Source organism: Podarcis melisellensis (assembly GCF_964234715.1).
Source record: "Podarcis melisellensis genome assembly, chromosome: 8".
In the NCBI taxonomy this organism is placed as follows: domain Eukaryota; kingdom Metazoa; phylum Chordata; class Lepidosauria; order Squamata; family Lacertidae; genus Podarcis; species Podarcis melisellensis.
The window spans coordinates 7,400,751-7,426,827 of NC_138540.1; the positions used below are offsets into that span (position 1 = coordinate 7,400,751).

Consider the following 26,077-nt stretch of genomic DNA (forward strand, 5'->3'; position numbering starts at 1 on the left):
TAACTACCAAACTTTTAGAAGACATCTGAAGGCAGCCCTGTTTAGGGAATCTTTCAATGTTTAATAGGTTGTTGTATTTTAGTGTTCTTGTTGGAAGCCGCCCAGAATGGCTGGGGAAACCCAGCCAGGTGGGTGGGGTATAAATAATAAATTATTATTATTATTATTATTATTATTATTATTATTATTATTATTATTATTTTATTACAGTACTTGGAATGAGTTTATACATAATATATTAGGTGATGGATAAAGATACACATCTGGATACAAATGTGCAGAAATGTAATTTCTTTTATTTTCATTTTCATTTGTGTTTTTTCTCTCTCTCCCCCCCCCCCCATCCCTCATTTCTAAAAAAGGAAGGAAGGGGGAAAGAAAAAAAAGGAAAAAATGTGAACAAGTTATTTTCTTTCTTTTTTCTTTCTTTTTTAGAAAGGAGCATGGGTGTGGTGCTAGAACTTGTGGACGTCCAATGCAGCTGAATGCTGGAAAATTCGGAATAGATAAAAGGAAGTCCTTGACGCCCTGCAAAGTTGAAATGTGGAACTTGGTGTATGTGAAGAGTTGAAAGAATATATTTAAACAAACTTTTTTATAAAGAAACCAGAAGCTTTCCTATTGGGCATATTAGATTCAGATACCCCAAATGAAAATAAGAGCATATTCTTATACGCAACAATGGCAGCAAGAATAGTAATAGCTAAACATTGGAAAAGTGAAATAGTACCAACAAAAAAAGAGTAGGAGGACAGACTATTTGAATATTTTGACATGGCAAAACTGACGGATACAATTAGGGGGCAGTCTAACCAAAGGTTCCCAAAAGTGGGGGGAGTGTATAGAGATTACCTTAAAAAAAAACCAGTGTCCTCAAATCAAAACCTGGACTTGCATTGAGTAATTTTCGCAAACCACAATATGGTCTATAACTAAGTACAGTAGATGGAGAAGGGTAGGAAGGATGAAATGGGAAAGAAACAGATTAACAAACAGGAAAATGACCCGCTTTGAGGAGGACAGAAGTAATACCAGAAAAGAATAAGAATGTGCAAGAGCATACGGATTTATGCTTATATGAAGAAGAAGAAGGAGGAGGAGGAGGAGGAGGAGGAGTTTAGATTTGATATCCCGCTTTATCACTACCCGAAGGAGTCTCAAAGCGGCTAACATTCTCCTTTCCCTTCCTCCCCCACAACAAACACTCTGTGAGGTGAGTGGGGCTGAGAGACTTCAGAGAAGTGTGACTGGCCCAAAGTCACCCAGCAGCTGCATGTGGAGGAGCGGGGAAGCGAACCCGGTTCACCAGATTACGAGTCCACCGCTCTTAACCACTACACCACACTGGCTCTCTTCTTTTTAGTTTGTTTCTTAATTGTCCTTACATGTTAGTGTGTGTGTTTATGTGTTGTAACAAAAAGTTAATAAAAAGCATTTTTTTAAAAAAACGTAAGCTGTGGTGGTTGCCACAGTACCAAAATAGCACATGTGCATGTACACACACACCTTGCACCGACCTTAAAAAATGTCTAAATACCACTTATAACCACAGCCCCTTGCGGCCTGGACAGCCCAATCTGTGCATGACCCAAAAGAAAAGACCCAATTATTTCTTCCCAGGGGGTGGGCATGCCTCTTACCTGGATACCCCCCCACGGCCAGGAAAGGGAAGACAGGCCCTCCGTACTCTGCCATGCAGCTCAGCTCCAGCGAAGTGATGTCTTGGAAAGAGAGAGGTGAGCTGCGAAGGCAAAGGAATTGAGCGCCCAGTGAGAAATCGGCGTTAAGGACCCTCCTGATTTCAGAGGAAAAGAGCCGCTTCGTTCAGCAGGGACAGCAGAGGACGCTGCCTTTGCCAGAACCGGCCCATCAAGCTCTGCCCTGTCTGCTTCAGGCGTGGAGAACCTCCTGCCCACAAGCCAAAATTGCCCCACCAGGAGTTCAGCTGTGGCCCCCCAAATGCAGTCACTTGCCCCACACCTGAAATTGCAGGTGGAGCGGGAAGAGAAGCAGCAGGCAGAGCACAACTAGGAGCCCTAAACTGCTGAAGGATGGGAGGGCCAAAGCCTGCTGAATCAGCTGCACACACAGGGAACTCGCTTGAGCAGCCACTGTCTGAAAAAAGAAGGGTCACTGGCTGAGGTGGAGATGTGGGGCTTGCAAGGTGCTTTGCGGCAGACCCTGTTTCCCATTGCCAGTCCTGGATTTACAGAAGCCATCATCCCAGTTCCTCATTTGATCCCAGAATGTCCCACTTTTCCTTAAAGGTAAAGGTACCCTTGACCATTAGGTCCAGTCGTGGCCGACTCTGGGGTTGCAGCACTCATCTCGTTTTATTGGCCGAGGGAGCTGGCGTACAGCTTCCGGGTCATGTGGCCAGCATGACTAAGCCGCTTCTGGCGAACCAGAGCAGCGCACAGAAATGCCATTTACCTTCCCGCTGGAGTGGTACCTATTTATCTACTTGCACTTTGACGTGCTTTCGAACTGCTAGGTTGGCAGGAGCAGGGACCAAGCAACAGGGGCTCACCCCGTCGCAGGGATTCGAACCACTGACCTTCTGATCAGCAAGTCCTATGCTCTGTGGTTTAACCCACAGCACCACCTGTGTGCTTTGCAAGGTGCTTTGCGCCAGACCCTATTTCCCAGGGCTAGTCCCAGATTTACAGAAGCCATCATCCCAGTTCCTCATTTAATCCCGGAATATCCCGCTTTTCCTTAGGACGTCCCTATTCCATTGGAGAAATGCTGGAGGTTATGGAGTTACGCCACCACCGAGCCAAGGAGGTAAGTAACTATACAGTGGAACCTCAGTTTTCGAGCGTGTCAGAAGCCAGACATTTTGAACGCCAGACGCCAAAAACCTGGAAGTACCTGTAATTGCTTCCGTTTTTGAACGTGCCTCGGAAAACAGACGGCTTCAGCTGCGTGTTTTTCTTTTTTTCTCAATGGATTTTGCCCACCGCCAGTTACTCCTCAGTTTTTGAATGTTTCGGAAGTCGGACAGTCTTCCGGAACGGATTACATTCGAAAACTGAGGTTCCACTGTACAACCTTCAGAAGATATCTGAAGTCAGCTTGTATAAGGAAGTTTTTTAATGTTCACATATGTTTTTAAAGGGGCCGCGGGTAGCACTGTGGGTTAAACCACAGAGCCTAGGACTTGCCAATCAGAAGGTCGGTGGTTCGAATCCCCATGACGGGGTGAGCTCCCGTTGCTCGGTCCCTGCTCCTGCCAACCTAGCAGTTGAAAAGCACATCAAAATGCAAGTAAATAAATAGGTACCGCTCCGGCGGGGAGGTAAACAGCGTTTCCATGCTGTCAGGGTTTCAGGGAGAGAAGAGCAGATGGGGGAGGAGACAGAGAGCGAGGGGGAAGAATCCCAGAGAGATGAGGAGGAGGATGACGATGACCAAAGGTCGTCCATGAGTCTGTCCAGTGAGTCAGAGGACTCCCAAAAGGGGGCCCCCCTGGTCAGACCAAGGGGAGGCCAAGGGGGAAGCAGTCAGGAGCAGGGGAGCGAAGGGAGAACCCCCAGTGGGAGTTGGACACCGGAGCCGGCTTCTCAGCCGGAACGGAGTGAGGGGGGTGGAGTTACCAGTGTGTCAGAGGGAGCAGAGCAAGAAGGAGACAGGGGGAGGAGATCGGAGCAGGACGCTCTGCCAGAAGGGGCGGAGAGTAGCACCGGGAGCAGTGTAGCGGTCGAGAGAAAGGTCAGAAGCAATGTACGCGCGCCAAGTTCAAATGTGGAGGCGCGCGGAAGTGAGGAGAGCCCTGGGGAGGAGCCCGGCCCCAAAGCGAGAAGGAGGGGGGCAGAGGCGTCAGAGGATTCAGCCTCGGGCGAGTCCCGGCGGGGGGGAACCCAGGGGGGCAGAAAGACCCTGCGGAAAAGGAAGGAGAGGAAGAGGTGGTCCAGCACAAGCCTCTTAAACTGGTGTAGGGGCGGTACGGATTCAGAGGGGACTTCAGCGGTCTAATGTTACAGACGTGGAGCCACGGAGATGGAATGTAAAAGGAGCAATGATCTTCAATAAAGACTTTTGTAAATAAACTGGATTGGACTTGGGTCTCTTGTGAGCTGGGACCAACGGGTGGCTCTGACACATGCGCTGCTCTGGTTCACCAGAAGTGGCTTTGTTATGCTGGCCACGTGACCCGGAAGCTGTACACTGGCTCCCTCGGCCAATAAAGCGAGATGAGCGCCGCAACCCCAGAGTCGGGCACGACTGGACCTAATGGTCAGGGGTCCCTTTACCTTTATGGTTTTATATGTGTTGGAAGCCGCCCAGAGTGGCTGGAGCTACCCAGTCAAATGGGTGGGGTATAAAAGAGAATATCATTATTATGGAATAGGACATCCCTATTTTCATGCTGTGTTCTGATTGGTCTCACCACCTGTCCACGTTGGCATGGAGGGGTGGGGGCCACAGAGCCAAAACGTCGTCCCCCAGTCAACCTCAGTTTGCAGCGGCTCTCCAGGTTCCCAGGCCTTTCTCAACCCTATCTAGAGATGAAGCTGGGACGAACAGAGGACCTTCCACTTGCCAATCAGGGGCTCTAAGCCTGAGCCACAGGCAAAGGGGCAATGGCACTTGTGGGAGGAAGGACTCTGCTGTTGCTGGACTGCATGAGCAGAGACTCGGAGCCAGCAGGAGGTTGCCAACCCTCCACTCTGAAGGCCACCCCTGGGCGCTGCCAACAAAACCAGGCTCCCGGGAAGGCCCAGCCTCACCTCCCGCCTCGAGGGCTGTGCCAAGATGGCGCAGGAGGTACCATATTTTTTGCTCCATAACACTCACTTTTTTCCTCCTAGAAAGTAAGGGGAAATGTCTGTGCGTGTTATGGAGCGAATGCCTACGGATGGCGGGGGGATCTGTTGCAGTCGTGAGCAGAGGATCCCTGGTTCCCCTTCCTTCCCTCCTCCGTGGCTCGCTTTGACACAGCAAAGCGGGAGAAGAGCCGCTGAGTGGGGAGGAGAGAGGGACAGAAAGCCTGCTTGCTTTAAAGGAGCAAAGCAGGAGAGGAGAGGAGCTGCTTACACGAGTGTAAGCGGCCACTGTCCAGTTGGCTCCTTTAAAGCAAGCAGGCTCTCTGTCCCTCTCTCCTCCCCACTCTGCTCGCTAAATAGCAGCAAAGTTTTTCAGCTCGCTAAGCCGGGAAGGTGAGAGAGAAGCAGAACCTGCTTTCTTTAAAGGAGCAAAGGAGGAGCCTTCTCCCCTTATACCCAACTTCTGCATTATTAGCAGCATCCTTTCTCCACACACCCCACGCGTGCTCCTTGTCCCTTGAGTGTTTTTCCTTCCCTCCCCACTTAAAACGTGGTTACAAAGCACGGATCCACATGGATCCTCAGGAGTTTTGCACTGGGTCACCCCAAATTCACCATCAGATCGCATAACATGTCCACGGCTACAGCTTGCACCAAAAAAATCACGCACCCACTGTTGCCTGGGGCCTCAGTGGTGCAAAAATGTGGTTTCAAAGCATGGATCCACATGGATCCTCAGGATTTTTGCATTGGGCTACCCCAAACTCACCGTCAGATCACATGTCTGTGGCCACAGCATGAGCCACAAAAATCATATATCCACTGTTTTGTTTAGAATATTTTTTTTCTTGTTTTCCTCCTCTAAAAACTATGAGCGTGTTATGGTCTGGTGCGTGTTATAGAGCAAAAAATACGGTAGTTTGTTCCTGACTCCAAACATAGGACTCAGCCAGATGCACACCCCCTGCTCCAGCTCAGCCTGATCAAAACAAAGGCCGCTGTCCCACTAAAGTGTATATTCAAAAAAGGGGGTCCCCTGGGGACCAGGGCTTACTTGACGCAATAGAGGAAGTGGTCCCGCCAGTCCACAGTGCCATTCTTGCCCCTCATCGTCTGGTTGGCCGTCATATTTAGGCGGGTCACGTTGTTCTGAAAATACTGCAACAGGCTGTTGACGCAGCAGTCAGAGAGGGTAGAATTCTCAGGGTTCAGGGGGGCATAGCAGATGTCCTTCAGAGAGATGTTCCTGCCATACTCCGCAGACCAGACCTCGATGGCTTGCAGCCTCTGCTGCAGGTCCAGCAGATCCAGTAGAACCTCCATGGAGAGGATGCCGCTGAAACTCTTATTGCCCAGGACGAGGGAGTCATAGGTGTAGCTGGGACGGTCCTTGGCGGTCATGATGACCTGATTAGTCCTGAAGAAGGGCCCAAAGTTCTCATCATAGAAGGTCTTCTCCTTCCGGGCCTGACTGTCGGGTTTGGACCACAGCTCCACAGGGTCTGTGGTCAGCTGGATAAAGACCAGCCCGCTGGAGAGCCCTATCACCACCACCACCGAGATGGCGATCACCTGGATGGGATAGGAGGCCACCAGTGTGCCCCACCAGCTGAATATCCTGGCCAGGAAGTCATGGGTGGCCTGGCTCACTTTCTGAGAACAGGTTGGCTTGGGCATGGCTTTCTTGGGACCTTTGTCCTTCTGTTTCCGACACGAGCAGGAGCACCCTCGCTGGATCAGGAAGGCCACAAACAGCACCATCAGGAGGCAGAAGAGGAAGATGCACAGGAACAGGACCCCACCCATTCCCCCCACTTGGAAGGGCTTCTGGGCAGGGTGAGGGTCCAGGGCTGCAGGACATGCCTGGGAACAGTCCTGGCAGGAACACCTCTCCTTGGTCCCGTTGCCCACTGCCTCGCTGCACTTCCAGGCCGTTCCGTTGAAGGGCACGATGCCACCCTGAATTGGGGCAGAGCCTTCGGGCACCAGCTGGAAGGAGATGGCCAAAGGGGCCACCCCATTGCTTATGTCCCCCTGGAAATCCAGCCACCTCTGACTGTTGCACAAGGTGGCCCCATATTTGCCACACATGGCGCTGATGGCGTAGCCGCCCGTCGCCGGCATCCTCACCCCTTTGCAAGAGTCGAAGGACTCCTGAGCAAAGCGCTGGCTGTAGTAGCACTGGTACTCCAGTACCCCTTGCTTCTCTTCCCCCTCGATCGTGCGGTTGAAATAGCGGGTGATGTTGGTGAAGAGGCTCTGGTCCGGGCTGCAAGTGCTCTGGCAGTAGATGCTGGCAAAGTTCTCCGAACAGGACGGGCAGCGAGACAGAATCGCCTGGGACATGGACAGGCTGGTCTGCAGGTCTCGCAGCTGAGCCTCGGAGCAGCAGGCGAAGGTGTCATTGGCCCCCGTGAACAGCATCGGGCAGATGGTCTGGAGGAGGTTGAGGTGGGAGCCGTTGACTTTCCGGGCCGGTGTGTTGGAGATGCAAGGGACAACTGCTGGGAGAAGACTGGAACTGATTTCGGGGTTCTTGCCGCACACTCCGTAGAAGGAACAGTATTTTGCCTGATGGATTGGTGTGAGGGCAGCCGCCTTGGTCCCATAGGAGGGGGAGGGAGAGATGTCATACAGAACCGATCATTTCTTAGTATTTATTTTGTCAATTAGGTCTAGACTTTTTGGTCACCACTATTGTGCTTCAATTCCTCAAACTTCCTTCCTGTCAAAGTCTCTTCTATTGTGAAGACAGAAGCAGAGAATTCATTCTGCTTCTCTGCAGTCACCTTATTCTCCTTTGGTACAAATTTCACCCCCTCATCACCCAGACACTCCACTGCCTCCCTAACTGGCTGGCTGGTAAAAAGGTAAAGGTAAAGGGACCCCTGACCATTAGGTCTAGTCGTGGCTGACTCTGGGGTTGCGGCGCTCATCTCGCTTTACTGGCCGAGGGAGCCGGCATACAGCTTCCGGGTCATGTGGCCAGCATGACTAAGCCGCTTCTGGCGAACCAGAGCAGCGCACAGAAACGCCATTTACCTTCCCGCCTGAGCGGTACCTATTTATCTACTTGCACTTTGACGTGCTTTCAAACTGCTAGGTTGGCAGTACCTTGGGTTAAGTACTTAATTCGTTCTTAACCTGAAACTGTTCTTAACCTGATGCACCACTTTAGCTAATGGGGCCTCCTGCTGCTGCTGCGCCGCCAGAGCACAATTTCTGTTCTCATCCTGAAGCAAAGTTCTTAACCTGAAGCACTATTTCGGGGTTAGCGGAGTCTGTAACCTGAAGCGTATGTAACCTGAAGCGTATGTAACCCGAGGTACCACTGTACCTGAGAGCTTTCATTGCTTGTGGTCTCTCTGTTTTTAGCAATTTGCTCCTCCAATACTTATCTTCTTCTTTTTTGCATTCCTTATTGTCTGCTTACTTTTCTATGCATTTTCGTGTTCCTTTTTGGTCTCATTTGAACAAGACTTCCATTTTCTAATGGAAATCTTCTTGCCTCTCTAACAGTTTATTTGACCACATTGACACACTGGCAGTACCTCGTTTGATCTGCAGTGCATACGTCCTATCTAATACTGTAGTTTTAAACAACAACAACCCCAAATATTTGGAGAGAATTGACCCTCTTGACTTGACCTTTGCAACTTCCTTTTTGTCACAGTCCTCTCCGTTTTGAGAAGTTTCAAATGTGACCGCTGGATTTTCTTTGCAATTGTCTACTTGCACATACACTGAATCAGATAGCACTATGGTCGCTGTTCCCAGTTGGTTCAAGAATACTTGCACCATGTTCTGGTGCCACTTAAGATTAAGTCCCGGGCACCCTGCTTTGTGCAACTGTTCCTGGGGCACAGACATTGAGGGCATCTAGAAATGCCATCTCTACGTGTGATGTGTACCCAACAGCCTAGACCAGGGGTCAGCAACCTTTTTTCAGCAGGGGGCCGGTCCACCGTCCCTCAGACCATGTGGTGGGCCAGACTATATTTAAAAAATATATATATGAACCAATTCCTATGCCCCACAAATAACCCAGAGATGCATTCTAGGACACATTCTACTCATGTAAAAACACACCGATTCCTGTACCGTCCATGGGCCGGATTGAGAAGGCGATTGGGCCGCATCTGGTCTAGCCCTGGTCTAGACAAGCGTAACTGAAGTTGGCTATTACTACAGCATTTCCTCTTTCGGATGTTTCCTTGATTTTGTTCTCCATCCGAATACCTCCCTGAGCATTTTTGCCAAGGGGATAACATGTCCCCAATACAAAGTTACTCTTGGGACCCAGCATTACCACACACAACGATTATTCGGAGCGATGATTGTCTGTGTCCTCTTTGACACAGTGCAAGACCTCCTCCAGAAAACCCTCTGCCCTATTCTTCCTATTATGTTTGCATCCATAGATAATTGTGTCTCACCGGCCCTCTCTGTTCCACTACGTTTCCCCTTGGCTGTGAGAATCCACACTAAAATCCCTGTTTCCTCTCAAAACACACACATTAAAATCAGTGGCGTAGCGTGGGTTGTCAGCACCCGGGGCAAAGCAAGTAATTTGCACCCCCAACCCGTGGATTTGCGCCCCCTAACCCCCAGATGTTGCGCCTGGTGCGGCCGGCCCCCCCTGCACCCCCCACGCTACGCCACTGATTAAAATATATTTGGAGGCCTTGTTTTTGAGCCAAGAACTGCACTGGAACTGTGGGGAACTGTGAAAGTACAACTGAATTCTGATCCGTCCAGGAGGGTGGATTTCATCAGACTGATTTGGAATTTGCAAGAACTCAGACTCCTCAAGATGGGGGAGGCACCTCTTCCACAAGGCTGTCAATATTGCTTGCTGTATTGTCTCCTATGTATCTGCAATGATATTTTGTTACTGATGGTGGAAGCTGGTTTTCCACCGCTCTGGACGGCAGGACCCAAACCAGTGGATTCCAGTGACAAGAAAAGAGATTCCAGCTAAACCTTTCTGACAGTAATAGCTGTTTGACAGCACAACAGACTCCCTTGGAAGGTGACAGACACCACTGGCGATTTTAAAGCAGACATTGAATAGCCATCTGCCAGGGATACTTTAGCTGCAATTCCTGCCCTGCAAGGATTTGGACTAGATGACCCTTGGGGTCATTCCCAACTGTATGATTTCTGCCTTCGTAAACCAGTGTGAACGTCTTAGGAAAGCAAAGTTGAACAAGGTCTGTCTGTTGTTCCCTGGCAGTCCAGAGATATAGGACCCATTTTCTGTGGGCAGCTGAAACAGGACAGAGATGGACTTGGGCTGCCCGTTTAGTTCCATCTCATCCTGCTCCCCTAAGAAACAGCTCGGTTGCCCGAGGACCTTCGAAGGCTGTTGTCTCCTGAAGCCCTCTTGCCCTTCCCTCCATCATCCACCCCCACCAGGCCCCTGACTTCACTCACCAGGCCCAGCCCGGCCCTGGAAAGCACCAAGGCAAGCAGGATGGCGCTCAGCATCCTGGCAGCTTGTCCTCAGTCCCAAACAGAAGCTTCAGAAAGGAGGGAGTGCCCAGGACTTGATCTGCCAAGGTGCCTGTCTGGAGTCCACCCGACGCCCAGTTATTAGCAGACCTGGTCTGACATCTGAGGAGCCAATCAGGCTGCGCCAAGGCTGTAAAACCCCTGCTATCATTAACCTGAAAGTGGAGCTGAGGTTCTTCGGACTTGCTTCGGGGAGACCTACCTGTTGTACGCTCTTCAGTCATAAGAATATAAGAAAAGCCTGCTGGATCAGGCCCATGGCCCATCTAGTCCCAACATCCTGTCCTCGCAGTGGCTGGATTGGCACACCAGAACCCTCCCATCCTGTGGCTTCCAGCAACTGGGATCCAGAAGTATGGCTGCCTCGCCGAGCCATCAAGGCCAGCAGCCATGGATGGCTCTCTCCTTCTCCATGAATTTGTCCAACCTTCTTTTAAAGCCATCCAAGTTGGTGGCCATCATTGCCTCCTGTAGGGGCAAGCTCCACACTTCAACTGTGTAGGGCGTTGACGAGACCTCCTCCATGGAGGCTGCCATCTTGAGTTCTCTTCGCCGGGAGGGTGACAGGGATGGAGAGGGCGGTGGCAGCAGCAGCAGCAGCAGTGATGTTGTCTCATTTGGCCGTGCGTGCCCTGGCCCTGGCTGGTGGCCTGAAGAGCTTGGCACCCGCTCTGCCCGTGGGGGCAGTGCAAATATGAAGACCACTTCACACAAGTCAGCAACGCTTCGCTCCTGTGCCACCTCTTCCAGAGACAGGAGGAAAAGTCCGCCATGGAATATTCCCTGAAGAAATTTTCCAATTCTTATACCCTGAAACATGAGTCACAGGACCCTGTAGGCTTGGGACTGGAATTCTGCTCTATATGGTCTCTAAGGAACTTTACATAGTTAACCATGAAAACAATAGCTGGAGGTGTTGTGGAAGGAATTCCCATCTACATAATAAATAAGTAAGGTGCAGATGTAGCAGCTTTTGCTGACAAGCTCAATGAGGATGCTATAGCACAAGCAACATCTGTGAAAAATGTGATGATGGAAAGAGCAGTGGAGAGTTGAGGGTTGTCACTATCTCTTTGATACCAAGCAGAACAATGTTGCTATAATGCTTGAGGCAAACTACAGAGAGAGGCTGTTTACTGTATACAGTGGTACCATATGCTTCAGGTTACATACGCTTCAGGTTACACACTCCACTAAGCCAGAAATAGTGCTTCAGGTTAAGAACTTTGCTTCAGGATAAGAACAGAAATTGTGCTCCAGCGGCGCGGCGGCAGCAGGAGACCCCATTAGCTAAAATAGTGCTTCAGGTTAAGAACAGTTTCAGGTTAAGAACGGACCTCCGGAACGAATTAAGTACTTAACCGGAGGTACCACTGTACACAGAAGTGAAGAAGTGCCTGGATTATCACGTGGCAGTACAGCATCTCAAGCGGAATATGGAACAAAATCACATGATCAACTAGGTTGAGCAAACCGTTAGGCAGAGTATTACAGCCCAACCGGAGGAGAAGAGCATTGCTAAGCGCATCTTGGACCTGAAAGCATTGTCAAAGTCTGCACAAGCAACTGTTTAAAAACAATTGTGACCTCTAAAACCATATGATGACAAATCTTAAATAAAACATATATACCTTAAAAAAAACAGAACTGTGCAGGATGTTAAGGACTTCCTTTTATATATCCCAATTCTTCCAACTTTCAGCTGCACTGGATGGTTCTAGCATTGTGAGAGGTGATAAACTTCTCTCTCCATTTTATCCATGCTGTGCATTATTTTACAAATATACATTATGCTGCATCTTTACCTTTTCGCTAAACTAAAATGTCCGAAAAGGTACATTTCCTTGCAGGCGAGTCGCTCCAACCCTTTGATCATTTGGGTTGGCCATTTTGGATTCTCCTCCAGCTCCACAATATCCTTATTAAGGTGAGGCGACCCACACTACATATAGTATCCTAAATGCAGTTGCACCAGATTTGGTATACTGGCATTGAAACAGGCGAGCTATAAGCTGCCTAACACCCCCCACAGCATCCTGGCTGCCCAGAACTCCCCACCACGGCCCCTCCAGACTGACGGTGCTCTTCAGGTAAGATGGAACACCTGGTGGACTCTGCCCCACCACCCAGCACCCGCTCAATTCTCCCTCCAGAATCCCCTGCCTCAAGCATTTCACTACAGTCATACCTCGGGTTGAGATTGAGTGCTTTTGGGTTGCGCTCTGCGGCGACCCAGAAGTAACAGAACATGTTACTTTCGGGTTTCGCCGCTCACACAGACGGTCAAAATGACATCACGCGCATGCGCGGAAGCGGCGAGTTGCAACCCGCGCAGACATGGGTTGTGTTCGCTTCAGGATGCGAACAGGGCTCTGGAACGGATAATAATTTATTATTTATACTCCGCCCATCTGGCTGGGTTTCCCCAGCCACTCTGGACGGCTTCCAACAAAACACTAAAATACAATAACCTATTAAACATTAAAAGCTTCCCTAAACAGGGCTGCCTTCAGATGTCTTCTAAAAGTTTGGTAGTTATTTTTCTCTTTGACATCTGGCGGGAGGGCGTTCAACAGGGCAGGTGCCACTACCGAGAAGGCCCTCTGCCTGGTTCCCTGTAACTTGGCTTCTCGCAGTGAGGGAACCGCCAGAAGGCCCTCAGCGCTGGACCTCAGTGTCCGGGTAGAACGATGGAGGTGGAGACTCTCCTTCAGGTATACTGGACCGAGGCTGTTTAGGGCTTTAAAGGTCAGCACCAACACTTTGAATTGTACTGGGAGCCAGTGTAGCTCTTTCAAGACCGGTGTTATATTGTCTTGGCGGCCGCTCCCAGTCACCAGTCTAGCTCCCGCATTCTGGATTAATTGCTGTTTCCGGGTACCCTTCAAAGGTAGCCCCACATAGAGCGCATTGCAGTAGTCCAAGCGAGGGATAACCAGAGCATGAACCGCTCTGGCAAGACAGTCTGCGGGCAGGTAGGGTCTCAGCCTACATACCAGATGGAGCTGGTAAACAGCTGCTCTGGACACAGAACTCACCTGTGCCTCCATGGACAGTTGTGAGTCCCGTTCGTATCCAGAAGTACCACTGTATTTAAAACAACTGCAGAAGGTGCTATTTCCCCCTTCTGGGGTCACAGCCCCCCAATACACTGTAAAAAACAATACAACCCTTCAGGGTTGGTGGGGTGGGTGGGTGATATTCTCAGGAACAGCTGAGCTTTAACAGGAAATGGTGTACCCAGCTGAGGGGTGAAGAAGGCAGGCGTGGAACCTCTTTGGAACCAAACTGCTGTTGCAGCCCAGATGGGGCTCATTCGTTTTGCCACATGGCAACAAAGAAGGTGCCCGTCTCCCTCCCTCCCTGTGGAAAGAGCAGGCCTAGTAGCCCGCTCAACCTGCCAACCCACTCAAGGCAAAGCCACTTGATTTGCCATGTCACACCACGCCTGGCTTTGACCCTTGCAAGTGCAAAGCCACGTAAGCTTCTTGGGGAAACATGCGAGGAGGAAGCAGTGCGGTTGAAGGCAAGGAAAGCCAGGGGTGGGGGGTTGAGGAACAGGACAGGGAGTTGCATGTTTGTTGCTTATGGTCCAAGAGGCTCTGTCTGCTGCCTCCACCTTGAGCTGCTTATCTTCCTTCCTCCTCAAGGTTTACAAGCCTGGCCTTGACGCCTGATAAGGCCAAGGGAGCCCGGGCAATAGTCCATTAGTTGCCATTATTGGCAGCTGCTGGCACAGGTAGCCACAAGCAGAACAAGGGCCACAGGACGCACCACGGAGGCGGGGGCCCGTGCTGTGAGCAGACCTGCTATCACCCTGGAAGAGCCTTGCTCTAGACCCGGGGAGCAAAGGGCTGGGGTGGGGCGCAGCTGGCGAGGGCAAAGGAGTGCGATACAAGAGAACAACTCGGTTTACAGAAACCAGGTGAGAAGGAATTGCAGACGGGGCATTTGGCACATCCAAAAGCAGGGGGTGTGATTGAAGGCAAAGGATGTTTACAGAGTTTCAGGAATCTCCACAGGAGAAACCCGGCTTCCAAGACAAAGCACCTTCCCCCACACAAGGAAGCCAATGGGAAGGGGGACCCTGCACCACCCACCACCTGGCCCAGAGAGGCAGGCGCAAGGGGCCCAGAGCTACTCCCCAGGCAGTGTCTCCAGGACAGAGGAGGCAGCTCAAAGACAAAGAAAAAACCCACAAAGACTTGAGACTGCAGGAGAAGTTGCTCCTGGCCTTAAGGCACTGCAATGGCCACGGGAGGTCAACCCCTTTAATGTTCTTCTGAGGAAGGCCTCCGGACCCGACAAGACGGTGGCCGAGCACAAACACCTGTCCTTTATTTACATCAAATATCCTGGCCCCAAAACAGGGGCCCAGCACCAGCCTCCTCCCCGACACAGTTCAGCTATAAGTGGCGGTCAGGATCCAGGCGTTCCAGCGGCCGTCCGGTGCTTGGCTGACCGGTGCTTGGCTCCCGACCTCTGCTTCGTGCACCTGAAGCTCCGCAGGGGGTTCCGCTGGCCCTATTGGGGGGGGGAGAGACAGTGTAGAAGTGGATCTCACAGGGGGAGGGAGGTTGCCTGACCACTGGGCTGCTGGGTCCCTCGCCCTGCCGCCACAATCACAGATCCTAAGGGGCTCTGGCAAAGACTCCTGAGCTTTCCGCTTGGGGATTGGGTCTGCAAAGCCCACCCGTCCACGGGCCGCACCATTTGTCCTCAGCACTTGGACTCCCCCCATGAAGCACCACAGAAAGGGGCAGAAGAACTGCCCAAGGCCCCCCATGGCAGGTCCCAATCTCAACCCACACCCTACGTAGCCAGGAGTGGAGATCCCGGGAAACAGCAGAGGTGAGATTTTTGCTCTTGCACCCCAAGGAGTAAGGGGGTGAAGGAACAAACACAGAGGAGGGGGTCGAAATAGGGCCTCTGGAGGAGCACAGAAGGTCCCCCAACTTTACAGGACCCAGCGCATGATCGACAGCAGCTCCACAAACTTCCCAAGCAGAGGCTGGAAAACAGGGAGCCGTGCCCGGTTCCGTAAAGTTTTGCCAAGAAACCTCCCCTGGGCCCGTGCCAGGGTGTGAGGAACGGCAGGCCAGTCCCCGCTCCCCCTCCAATTTGAGGTCAGCAGCAGGGGAGCAAGACATACCCTGGTTTTGGGTTGCAGCGGCTTCCGTCGTCTGCGCTTGCTGCCCAGGGGCTGCGCCACAGCCCGGAGGGTGGGAGGCACTGGGGAGAGAAGAGGAGCGGACGCTGGTGGTTACTGGCCCAAACAGGAGGCGGAAGAGCCCTCTCTTGCAGCCCATTCTCAAGAGGCCTGCAATGATTTTGCACTAGCTCTCTCGCCCCCCCCCCGATACCCGGCCCCCTTTGCTGCACTTTTTCTTCCGCCCCACAGCTGAGAAGCAAGAGCTTGCCCTCGCACAGCTTAAGAAGCCTTGGAGATTTGCATGGACAGTGGCGTGTGGACTCCAAGGTAAGGACTCTGCAGAAGAACCAGGGCTCCCTCTCTTTTCCCCTCAGAGGAGGGAAGCCCAAGTCCCGCCCCAGAGCTCATCTACAGGGCCTGCTGCTGTTCGCCATCCCCTCAAGACACGGTGAAGATGCAGCATTGAGCCCCCCTGCTGAGGCCACAAATGCCGCCCCCTCCTACCCAGGTACGCTGGTACGTTCCGCAAGTGGGGCTTGACAATGGCTGGGTGAAGAGGCTTGTCGTGGCGCAGGAGGTCCAGGTCCCGAGGATTGTCCTCAAAGTACGTCTGGCAGGAGAGAAATGGAGGTCAGCAGCAGCTCCTCAGCAGCCGCCCCTCCCTGACGGCCCCCTCCCACTCTCTCGGGTCCCCCTCCCCTCCCCACGCCCAGGTGCTGCGCAGGCGAATACCTTCAGCTTTTCAGAGTTGAGCAGCTCCTCCTTAATCTCCCGGAGGCGAGCTTCCTTGATGGCCTGCTTGGTGACGGACCGCATGGCGTCCTGAGAGCAAAGAGCAAAGGACCCAACTGAGGTGGGCGGGTGGTTTAAAAGCAATGGGGAGGGGGGCACAGGATTTACTCCATCCCCATGATTACCAAAAGCAGCAGCTGAGTCGGGAGAAAACAAGAAATAGCGGGAGGAGGCAACACCTCCGAATCACGCTGTGGCATCCAGAGAACTGGATCCGGTGCTTTACAATTCCTTGCCAAACGTTCCTGCCGCCTCTGAGATTTTCCCTCTCTAGCGCCTGGCAAAACCGCTCAGGGAAGGGTATATCAGGGGGCTCCCTGAAGTAGGCTTGTCAACACTGAGAACCCGAGATCTGCCTGAAACAGCTGCCTTTTAATAATAATAAAATTTATTTATACCCAACCCTCCCCAGCCAAGACCGGGCTTAGGGCATCTAACAACCAATAATAAAAACAAGTTGATTAAAATACAACTTAAAAAACAAGATTAAAATACAACATTAAAACATTAAAATGCAGCCTCTTCGCAGAAGAAGAAAGGAAAAAAGAGGGGGAGGGGATCAAGTTGATTCCAAGCCAAAGGCCAGTTGGAACAACTCTGTCTCACAGGCCCTGCGGAAAGAAATCAGATCCTGCAGGGCCCTGGTCTCATGAGACAGAGCATTCCACCAGGCCGGAGCCAGTGTTGAGAAGGCCCTGGCTCTGATAGAGGCTAATCTGACTTCCTTAGGGACCTCTAGGGTGTTGCTATTTATGGACCTTAAGGTCCTCCGTGGGGGATACCGGGAGAGGAGGTCCCGTAGGTATGAGGGTCCTAGGCCGTGAAGGGCTTTAAAGGTCAAAACCAGCACCTTAAATCTGACCCTGTACTCCACCGGGAGCCAGTGCAGCTGGAAAAGCACCAGACCCATGCCAACCTCGCCCCCAACTTGCAGTCTGCCCTGCCAAGGATGGCTCTGAAGCACCACCTGTAACAGCTGCCTCCACCGCCCCGCCCCCCTTTGCCCCCGTGCAGGGAGAGGGCAAGAGGAGGTGGTGCGGCCGCAGCCGCCTCCCAGTGCAGCCAGGCCGTGCCCACTCACCCGACAACGGTACCGGAGGCCCTCAATCTCCTCCATCCGGAACAGGTAGGGCCGCAAGGGAGTGTCGTCGCTGCCTGGTGGGGGAGAATCAGGACCGATTGGAGTGATGGAAAGTCAAGCAGCCACTGCACGGGGCAACTCTCGAATTGGGCAATTCTGCGCCCAGAGCCAAGCCAGTGCCCCGTGCTGACCTCACCGCCCCTGCGCCCCCGGGGGGAGGTGTTCCCTCTGCCCATTTGGAAGACATCCAGAGGGCAGCAACTCCCTGCCTCGCGAGCAAACCTACCTCCTCCTGTGAGAGCCGCCTCAATCTCAGCCAGGACAGCCTTCTCAGAGGGCAGCACGAAGGTCAGGGCAGTGCCCGGGTTGTCCGCACGGGCAGTCCTTCAAGGGAGGAAGGGGTGAGAAGGTCAGGGAAGAGGAGCGCCACAGCTGGAAGGCAAGGAGGGGCTCAGGAGAGGCAAAAAGGCTGCGCGGGGGAAAGGCACGCTCTGTGAAAAGGGAGGAAGGACCTAAACACTGTTGGCCCCTTCCCCCTGAATCACCTTCATTAAAATGACCAGCAAATCAGAGAAATGGGTCTTTGAGAACCGACTCAAGAGGAAATTCAGAGAAGGCTGGGTTCTGTGCCAGGCAGCTTGCAAAAAAAAAACAACTCCCAGATGACACAGAAACATCAGGTGACCTTTGATAAGTCCCTGTTCTTAGAAAACCAAGCATAGCTTGGATGCCTCATCCCGGGAATGTGGAATCCGCGGTTCTGTACATTCAAGGCCACCTGCTGCTCACCTTCCTGCTCGGTGAATGTAGGACTCCACTGAGGGAGGGAAGTCAAAGTTCAGGACAGCAGAGACGTTCTGGAAGTCGATCCCACGCGATACTCCGTATTCCTGGTCTTTGCCCCTGCAAGGGAAGCAGCAGAAGAGAGCACTGAGGGCAAGGGGGCGACTCTCTCCCTCTCCGAGGCAGCAGGAAAAGGAAGAGGCCACTCAGAAGCAACTGGGACTCTGCCAACCAAGCCACCTGGATGCATCCTGCAGCCCTACTTAACCCACTTATATACCACTTAGTAAAGGTAAAGGGAGCCCTGACCATTAGGTCCAGTCGTGACCGAGTCTGGGGTTGCTGCGCTCATCTGGCTTTACTGGCCGAGGGAGCCGGCGTACAGCTTCCGGGTCATGTGGCCAGCATAACGAAGCCGCTTCTGGCGAACCAGAGCAGCGCACAGAAACGCTGTTTACCTTCCCGCTGGAGTGGTACCTATTTATCTACTTGCACTTTTACGTGCTTTCAAACTGCTAGGTTGGCAGGAGCAGGGACCAAGCAACGGGAGCTCACCCCGTCGCAGGGATTCGAACCACCGACCTTCTGATCGGCAAGTCCTAGGCTCTGTGGTTTAACCCACAGCGCCACCTGCGTCCCATATACCACTTAACTGCAACCAAAACCTCTAAGCTGCTTATCAAAGAGCATTAAAAAATGCATTGTCAACAAAAACCAACATTTAAAAACAAATTTCATAACCAAAGTCAATAAAATCAACACTTAAAAGCATACGATATGAACTCAAGTCACCATGCAAAACAAACGCCAGCTTCTCGGAAGAAATCACCTTTAAAGTTGCATTTACTCAGAAAGGGTTTGTTTTATACGCAAGGTGTTAGGGAAGTGTTGTGTTTCAATACTGAATCCCCTGTGGGTTCAGCTCAAACGGCCAGCAAGTATTTGAGGGGGTGGCACACCAAATATGAAAAAAGCACAAGTCACAAGGTAAAAGGGAGCTATGTCCACGTATGGCAGTATTTCCTTCTACTTGCCTCTGCCGATTGAATCACGAGGCATATAAACTTCCTTATCTTTCCCTCCTTCCTTTGTCCTCAACAGTCACAGCAGTTGCTCTTGCGTACCTGTCATTCCGCACTTCTCTCATGGTTCTCTTGTGAAAACAACCTGGCTCAGCCTTTCCTCACGTGCATTTCATTTTTATTTAATTCCTTCATAATTTTATTCTCTTTCCACAAAGATATTAGAGTTTACTTTAAAGCCCTAAATGGCCTCGGCCCAGCATACCTGAAGGAGCGTCTCCACCCCCATCATTCTGCCCGGTCACTGAGGTCCATCGCCGGGGGCCTTCTGGCGGTTCCCTCATTGCGAGAAGCAAAGCTACAGGGAACCAGGCAGAGGGCCTTCTCGGTAGTGGCGCCCACCCTGTGGAACACCCTCCCATCAGATGTCAAGGAAATAAACAACTATCTGGCTTTTAGAAGACATCTGAAGGCAGCCCTGTTCAGGGAAGTTTTAAATGCGTGACATTTTAGTGTATTTTTGGTCTCTGTGGAAGCCGCCCAGAGTGGCTGGGGAAACCCAGCCAGATGGGCAGGGTACAAAAAATAAATTATTATTATTACTGCTTAGGCAGGGTTATTAGAAAAAAGCACAAATCTCCAGTTGGTGGCTGTCAGCTGCCAGTTGCTTAATTGCAAGAGGCTGCTATTTATGCTGCGCTAGGAGGTTTGTAAAATTCACTTCGGACTGGCCAGCTGAGTAGATGTCATTGGATCATTCACTGGATGGAAAAAAGTGGTCTGAGGTGAGGAGAGAATTCTATGCCACCCAAATCGGATTGGCTTAAGGGTAGGCCGACTGGAACATAAATAGGCCACCTCTGCCACCACAGATGGAACCAGTTACCCGCCATGATTCAAATTCAGCTTATTTCCTTGTGGCGCAGTGGGACTGTGCATCTGTCTGTTAACCAGAAGGTTGGCGGTTCTAGCCCAACCAGGGGCTGGTGTGGGCAGGATTCCTGCACAGCAGGGAGTTAAACTAGACGATCCTTGGCATCCCTTCCAACGCTACAACTCTATGATCTACCCCACCAATTATTCCAGGCCCTAGTCCAGGGCCCGCATGGCATTTCCTGATTGTGAAGAAGTAGACCTGAGGGTCAGCTGCACACCTATGGCACCTAGCCCCCAAGTCTCCTATTTCACACCATCCGTTGTCAAACAGAACGCTATTTGTGGCTCTTAAGCCAAACCTACTTTCCTGCTTTGTTGCCCTTCCTCTTCCTCTTCCCTCTCGTCGGTCCTTCTTTCTCTCCCAGGTCCTGTTCGTCGGTGGCGATGATGTAATCACAGAAGCCCCGATTGAACTGGCTAATGATGTGGCATCTGGAACAGATCAATCGATGGAAACTGTGGTTTCACCAGGGGAATTCACCTCCGGATATGGCAGGCAGTGCCTGGGGCTGCATCGTGGCCAGGCATGGATGCCACGGCTCACCAGTTTGTTCCTCTCCTCCTACGTGCCCCCCTTCAAGGCCAAAGCCCCATACCTGCAGCTCCTTTTTCGCATCTCCCAGGATGGCAGCAGCTGCTGCTGCTGCCTCCAACACTGCCCCCACACCTACCTAGCAAGGCTCACCTGGACTGAACAGGCAGCTCCGAGTTCAGGACACAAGCTGGGATGCTGAACTGCTCCAGGAAGAGCTTGAGGCGGTAGCAGCGGTCGATGGTGCTGACAAAGAGGATGACTTTCCCCTTCACCAGCGAAAGCTTCAGCAGTGCATAGAGCAGCAGGAACTTGTCGTCCTCCGTCTCGCACCGGATCTGGAACTGGCTCAGCTTGGAGCTGTCTGGCAGCTGCGATTCCTGCAGCTTCAGGGTCACCTGTGCAGGAGATGAAAAGAGGCTTCGTTTTATTTTGGAATATTTATATGCTGCCTACCAACCAACGTTGTTGAGGCAGCTTAAGCTATTACTGCAGCGGGGCCAAGGCATATGAGAAGAAAAAATACCAGAAGAAATACCAACGAAAGAACAATGGCAAGGGAAACTTATGGAAATGGCAGAACTGGCAAAACTAACAGAAAATTACCTGAAAGGGACAACAAAGACTTTAAAAGAGAATGGGAACCATTTACAACAAATATGAAGAGGCAACATAAAGAAATGGACTCATTGGAAGGGTTTGAGTAAACAAGCACAGCTGTATACAACAAAAAAATAAGACTATACGTATTGGGGAAATTTGGGGGAAACAATACACAGGGTGAACAATATGGAAATAAATATGGAAGTCCAGGGGAGGAGGGTGGAAATATGTAAAATTGTTAAAGATATATTGTTAGAAGAAGCATACATGGAAAAATCAGTAATATATATATATATTTTAAAGGCATATGTGAATCCCTTCCCGGCAGGGGGCTGCCTCAGTGGGACCCTGATGCTGCTGTTTCCTCTTGTAGGGCAGAGCTTGGCAAGGCCATGTGGAGGGACTCAGGGAGGGAGGCCTGCTCTTAATTGGTCCCTTTCTGTGCCACGGATTGCTAGGAGACCACCAGAACCAACTCAACGCCCGCAGGTTGCAAGAGGCAGACAGACACAAGACCATTACTATCTGTGAAGAGCATTTCCACCACCACCACAACCCCAGAGAAATGGGACAAGGAAATCCCAGCCCTTCACCTTGCCTCCTTTGAATCCAAAACCATTCCCACAACCTTTGACCCATTTCCCACAAACTTACAGGGTTGTGGAGCACCAGCTCCTTCAGGGCCTCGACATCCGCATTGAAGGTAGCTGACATGAGGAAAGTCTGGTAGATCTTGGGCAAGTGGCTGGAGAGGAAACAAGAGCCCAACATTTGTAAGGTCGCTCCAAAACCCCCTTGCCCAGCACTCAGCACCCAAAGGCAGCGAACCAGATGCCTCCAGGATGAGAGTAAACCAGAGCATTGCAGGCACAACAGCGCCAACCTATCCCTCTGCTTCCATAACCTCCACTATAAATATGCTGAGCTTCTTTTCCTAGTGTGATGGCACCAACTTTTTCCAACCTGAAAACTGATTTCAACTCAGGATTTCTGCTTATGCTACACAATTTCCCAAATAAAATATGCCACAAAACCAAACAAAATGGATCCAACAAGCCTCAAAATGGATTCTAGGTAAAGGTAAAGGGACCCCTGACCATTAGGTCCAGTCATGGCCGACTCTGGGGTTGCGGTGCTCATCTCGCTTTATTGGCCGAGGGAGCCGACGTACAGCTTCCGGTTCATGTGGCCAGCATGACTGAGCCACTTCTGGCGAACCAGAGCAGCACACGAAAACGCCGTTTACCTTCCCACCGGAGTGGTACCTATTTATCTACTTGCACTTTGATGTGCTTTCGAACTGCTTGGTTGGCAGAAGCTGGGACAGAGCAATGGGATCTCACCCTGTCGTGGGGATTAAAACCGCCTTCTGATCGGCAAGTCCTAGGCTCTGTGGTTTAACCCTCAGTGCCACCCGCATCCAAATGGATTCTAGCTGGATACAAAAAGCATTTATCTAGCTCCAGGACTATCCCCACTTCCCCCCTTGGCATAGCATCCTCCTAGGCCCCCTCCACCCTCCTACGGAACCACAGGCTGGCCCCAGGCCTTTCAAAGCCAACAACCCAGGGCCAGAATAAACTCACCACAATAGACTTTTCAAATCTTCCTCAAAGCCAAAGGAGAAAAGGAGGTCAGCTTCATCCAACACTAGGATTTCCAAGGAATCCTGCAGGCTCAGGCTGCCAGCCCTCAAGTGAGCCAGGACCCGTGATGGCGTCCCCACCACCACATCTGGCTTCTCCATCAAGATGGGCCTTGAAGGAAGAGAATACACAACACGCAGAAACCTCAGTCAGAGATGGGAAGGCCCAGTCTCTGTGAAACTACAACATACACTTGCCTGACCTTGAATGAAAGCTTTGGGTCTGCAATGTAACCATAACCACAGGTTGCTGATGGGAAGAGGCTGCCACCCTTGACTGGGCTATGGAGGATCTCCCCACGAGGGAAGTGTCAACTGCAGAAAAGGACCCCCATTCATTGTTTCCACTTAGAAAGCAACCAGAGGCCACAGGCAAAATGTGAGACTACAAGAGTCTCCAGGGAGGCTCTGGAATGCTTTAGAGAGGCCAGCCTGTCTTCCATCTCCAAAGCCCCCTTGAAAGAACCACCATCACAACTTGCCAATGAGGAAGGACCCATTTACAGTGGTGCCTCACAAGACGAAAAGAATCCGTTCCACGAGTCTCTTCGTCTTGCGGTTTTTTCGTCTTGCGAAGCAAGCCCATTAGCGGCTTAGCGCTATTAGCGGCTTAGCGGATCAGCTGATAAGTGGCTTAGCGGATCAGCTGTTAAGCGGCTTAGCGGCTTGGGAAAAAGGGGGGGGGGGAACCCCACAGGAACTCGCAAGACATTTTCGTCTTGCGAAGCAAGCCCATAGGAAATTCATTTTGCGAAGCACCTCCAAAACGGAAAACCCTTTTGTCTAGCAGGTTTTCCATCTTGCGAGGCATTCGTCTTGCGGGGCACCACTATACAGAAATTATTATTATTTATTCAGCCAGCTAGCCCTGGGGATTATCTAACTGATTTTTTATTTTTATTGTTATTCATGCTTTTATACTGTATTTTATGCTGCTTTTATAATTGTTTTTAAGTGTTTTAAATTTGTTGTGAGCTGCCCTGAGCCCGGTTTTTGAACTGGGAAGGGCAGGGTATAAATAAAAATTTATCATTATTATTATTATTATTATTAAATTTGTATACCATCCCTCATCCAAAGATCACAGGGCGGTTCATAACATTAAAATACAAAATGAGAATACAAAGGACATAATGAAGCAAAAACAAACATCTCCCCCTCTACAAAGACATTTAAATGGCCATAGAATGTTTAATCAGCCCAAGGCCTGGTTGAAAAGAAAAGTTTTCACCTGGAGCCTAAATATATGTAGCATAGGTGTCAGGCGAGCCTCCCTGGGGAGAGCTTTTCAAACAGGCAGTCACTGCATAAAAGGACTGTTCTTGTGTTGCCGCCCTCCAGACCTCTCATGGACGAGACAGACAAAGAAGGGCCTCAGATGATGATTGTGGGTCTGGGTCAGTTCATATGGGGAGAGCAGTCCTTGAGGTATTGCGGTTATGAGCTCCTTACAGCTTTATAGGTCAAGATGAGCATTTCGAATTGGGCAGGGAAACAAATCAGCAGCCAGTGCAGTTGGGCCAGGAATCAGAAAGCATTTTGGGGTTGGGGACTTCATTAACATGGCCAGCCCAAGAGGCAGCCATGCTGCCCACCACTCACCTCTGAGCCGCCAAGTCCGCCTGGCCAGAGATGTCAACGAGGTGCAGGTCTCGGGAGCAGTAGGAGGTCAGCTGCCGGAGCATCTGCAGCACCTGCTGGCCCAGCTCCTTGGTGGGGACCAGGATGAGTCCCCGAACGGCCTGCTCCGCCACCAGCGCTGACTAAAGAGGCAAGAAGAGACCCGGTCAGAAGAGTCCCGCCCTCCCCAGGCCATCACAAAAGGGGCTCTTTAGGTGCGACCCCTACACTGTGGGAGCCTGGGTTAGATGGCCGGGGGTTTGGGGTCCCTTCCAACTCTACAGCTCCACATTCCAGTTCTTCCGGAAGTACCATCTCCAACCCCAACGTTCAACCCGGACACTGAGGTCCAGCGCCGAGGGCCTTCTGGTGGTTCCTTCACTGCGAGAAGTGAAGTTGCAGGGAACCAGGCAGAGTGGCGTCTGCCCTGTGGAACGCCCTTCCATCAGATGTCAAAGAAATAAACAACTATCCAACACAGGCATCCCCAAATTCGGCCCTCCAGATGTTTTGGGACTACAAAAGAGGCAGTATGGTGTAGTGGTTAAGAGCGGTAGTCTTGTAATCTGGGGAACCGGGTTCGAGTCTCCGCTCCTCCACATGCAGCTGCTGGGTGACCTTGGGCCACTCACACTTCTCTGACGTCTCTCAGCCCCACTCACCTCACAGAGTGTTTGTTGTGGGGGAGGAAGGGAAAGGAGAATGTTAGCCGCTTTGAGACTCCTTCGGGTAGTGACAAAGCGGGATATCAAATCCAAACTCTTCTTCTTCAATTCCCATCATCCCTAACCACTGGTCCTGTTAGCTAGAGATGATGGGAGTTGTAGTCCCAAAACATCTGGAGGGCCAAGTTTGAGGATGTCTGATTTAACGTTTAGAAGACATCTGAAGGCAGACCTGTTTAGGGAAGCTTTTCGTGACTTATGTTTCAATGTATTTTTAATCTTTTGTTGGAAACCGCCTAGAGTGGCTGGGGAGACCCGGCCAGATGGGCGGGGTATAAATGATGATGATGATGATGATGATGATGGACGGAGGGAGCCGCAAGGGGCCCCGGATCGCTCACCGCTTTCCCCCGGAGCAGGTGCTGGAGGAGGGGCAGGGCGTAGGCGCCCGTCTTGCCGGAGCCCGTCTTGGCCCGCGCCAGCAGGTCTTTGCCCTCCAGGGCCAGCGGGATGGCCTTCTCCTGGATCAGCGTCGGCTTCGCCCAGCCCAGCTCCGCCGTCGCCTGCCGGGCAGAGAGAACGAGAGACAGTAAGTCAGGCCCGGAGGAGGCGACGGAGGCCGCAGCTCCCCCCTTCCCCCGCCTCGCCCGCGTTACCTGCAGGAGCCGCGCGTCCAGCCCGAGGTGCGCGAAGCTGCCCGCTTCTCCCTCCATGCTGCTCCTGTCCGCGCGGCCGCCGCTTCCGCTTCCCCCAGCCGGAAGCAGCCGCTCTAGCCGGCCATGCCGAGCAGCGAGACGCGGCCCCGACGGCGCCCCCTGCAGGCCTTGGCAGCTCGAGCGGCGCTTGCTTCGCTGGCTGGTATTGCAGCGTGGAGGCTCGGAGCCAAACGCGACTGGCTGGCTGGCTGCCTGTCTTAGCGCGCACCGGCGGAACTCCTTGCCGGGAGCCCTTTCAGTACTGGCG

The 26,077-nt window shown here is 51.7% G+C and overlaps 2 protein-coding genes and 1 pseudogene across 3 annotated transcripts in view; 1 reads left to right on the forward strand and 2 right to left on the reverse strand.

The window, feature by feature from the left end:
• The window catches only part of NPC1L1 (NPC1 like intracellular cholesterol transporter 1), a 34,159-nt gene extending 23,829 nt beyond the window's left edge, over nt 1-10,330 (reverse strand). Inside the window, exons 1-3 of the mRNA XM_081922944.1 lie at nt 10,206-10,330; nt 5,824-7,367; nt 1,641-1,741 (exon numbers count right to left, since the gene is read on the reverse strand). Coding sequence (XP_081779070.1) covers nt 1,641-1,741; nt 5,824-7,367; nt 10,206-10,259 — 1,699 coding nt within the window. The 5' untranslated portion in view covers nt 10,260-10,330. The remainder of the gene's footprint in view (nt 1-1,640; nt 1,742-5,823; nt 7,368-10,205) is intronic.
• A 477-nt stretch (nt 10,331-10,807) lies between these two features.
• Nucleotides 10,808-11,881, forward strand: LOC309375704 (ATP synthase F(0) complex subunit B1, mitochondrial-like; annotated as a pseudogene). Its single transcript, XR_014173501.1, has 2 exons — nt 10,808-11,431; nt 11,667-11,881. The product of XR_014173501.1 is annotated as an ATP synthase F(0) complex subunit B1, mitochondrial-like (transcript).
• Nucleotides 11,882-14,488: 2,607 nt separating this feature from the next.
• On the reverse strand, nt 14,489-25,857 carry DDX56 (DEAD-box helicase 56). Its single transcript, XM_081922978.1, has 14 exons — nt 25,771-25,857; nt 25,516-25,677; nt 24,432-24,592; nt 22,771-22,941; nt 21,839-21,929; nt 20,735-20,979; nt 20,353-20,481; nt 18,098-18,211; nt 17,595-17,692; nt 17,309-17,382; nt 16,168-16,257; nt 15,940-16,045; nt 15,436-15,515; nt 14,489-14,807 (listed from the first exon to the last, which is right to left on the reverse strand). Exons 1-14 carry the CDS (start codon nt 25,825-25,827, stop codon nt 14,703-14,705), a joined length of 1,683 nt encoding a protein of 560 aa, XP_081779104.1. The 5' UTR covers nt 25,828-25,857; the 3' UTR covers nt 14,489-14,702.
• Between the last annotated feature and the right edge of the window lie 220 nt (nt 25,858-26,077).

Bases quoted from the DNA above. Each gene is read 5' to 3' on its own strand.
- DDX56 (XM_081922978.1), bottom strand. From the start codon at position 25,827: ATGGAGGGAGAAGCGGGCAGCTTCGCGCACCTCGGGCTGGACGCGCGG. The intron at 17,693-18,097 runs GTGAGCAGCAGG...CCTCCCTTGAAG, and splicing joins TACATTCACCGAGCAGGAAG to GACTGCCCGTGCGGACAACC. The intron at 14,808-15,435 runs GTATGTCTTGCT...CCCCCCCAATAG, and splicing joins CGCTGCAACCCAAAACCAGG to GGCCAGCGGAACCCCCTGCG.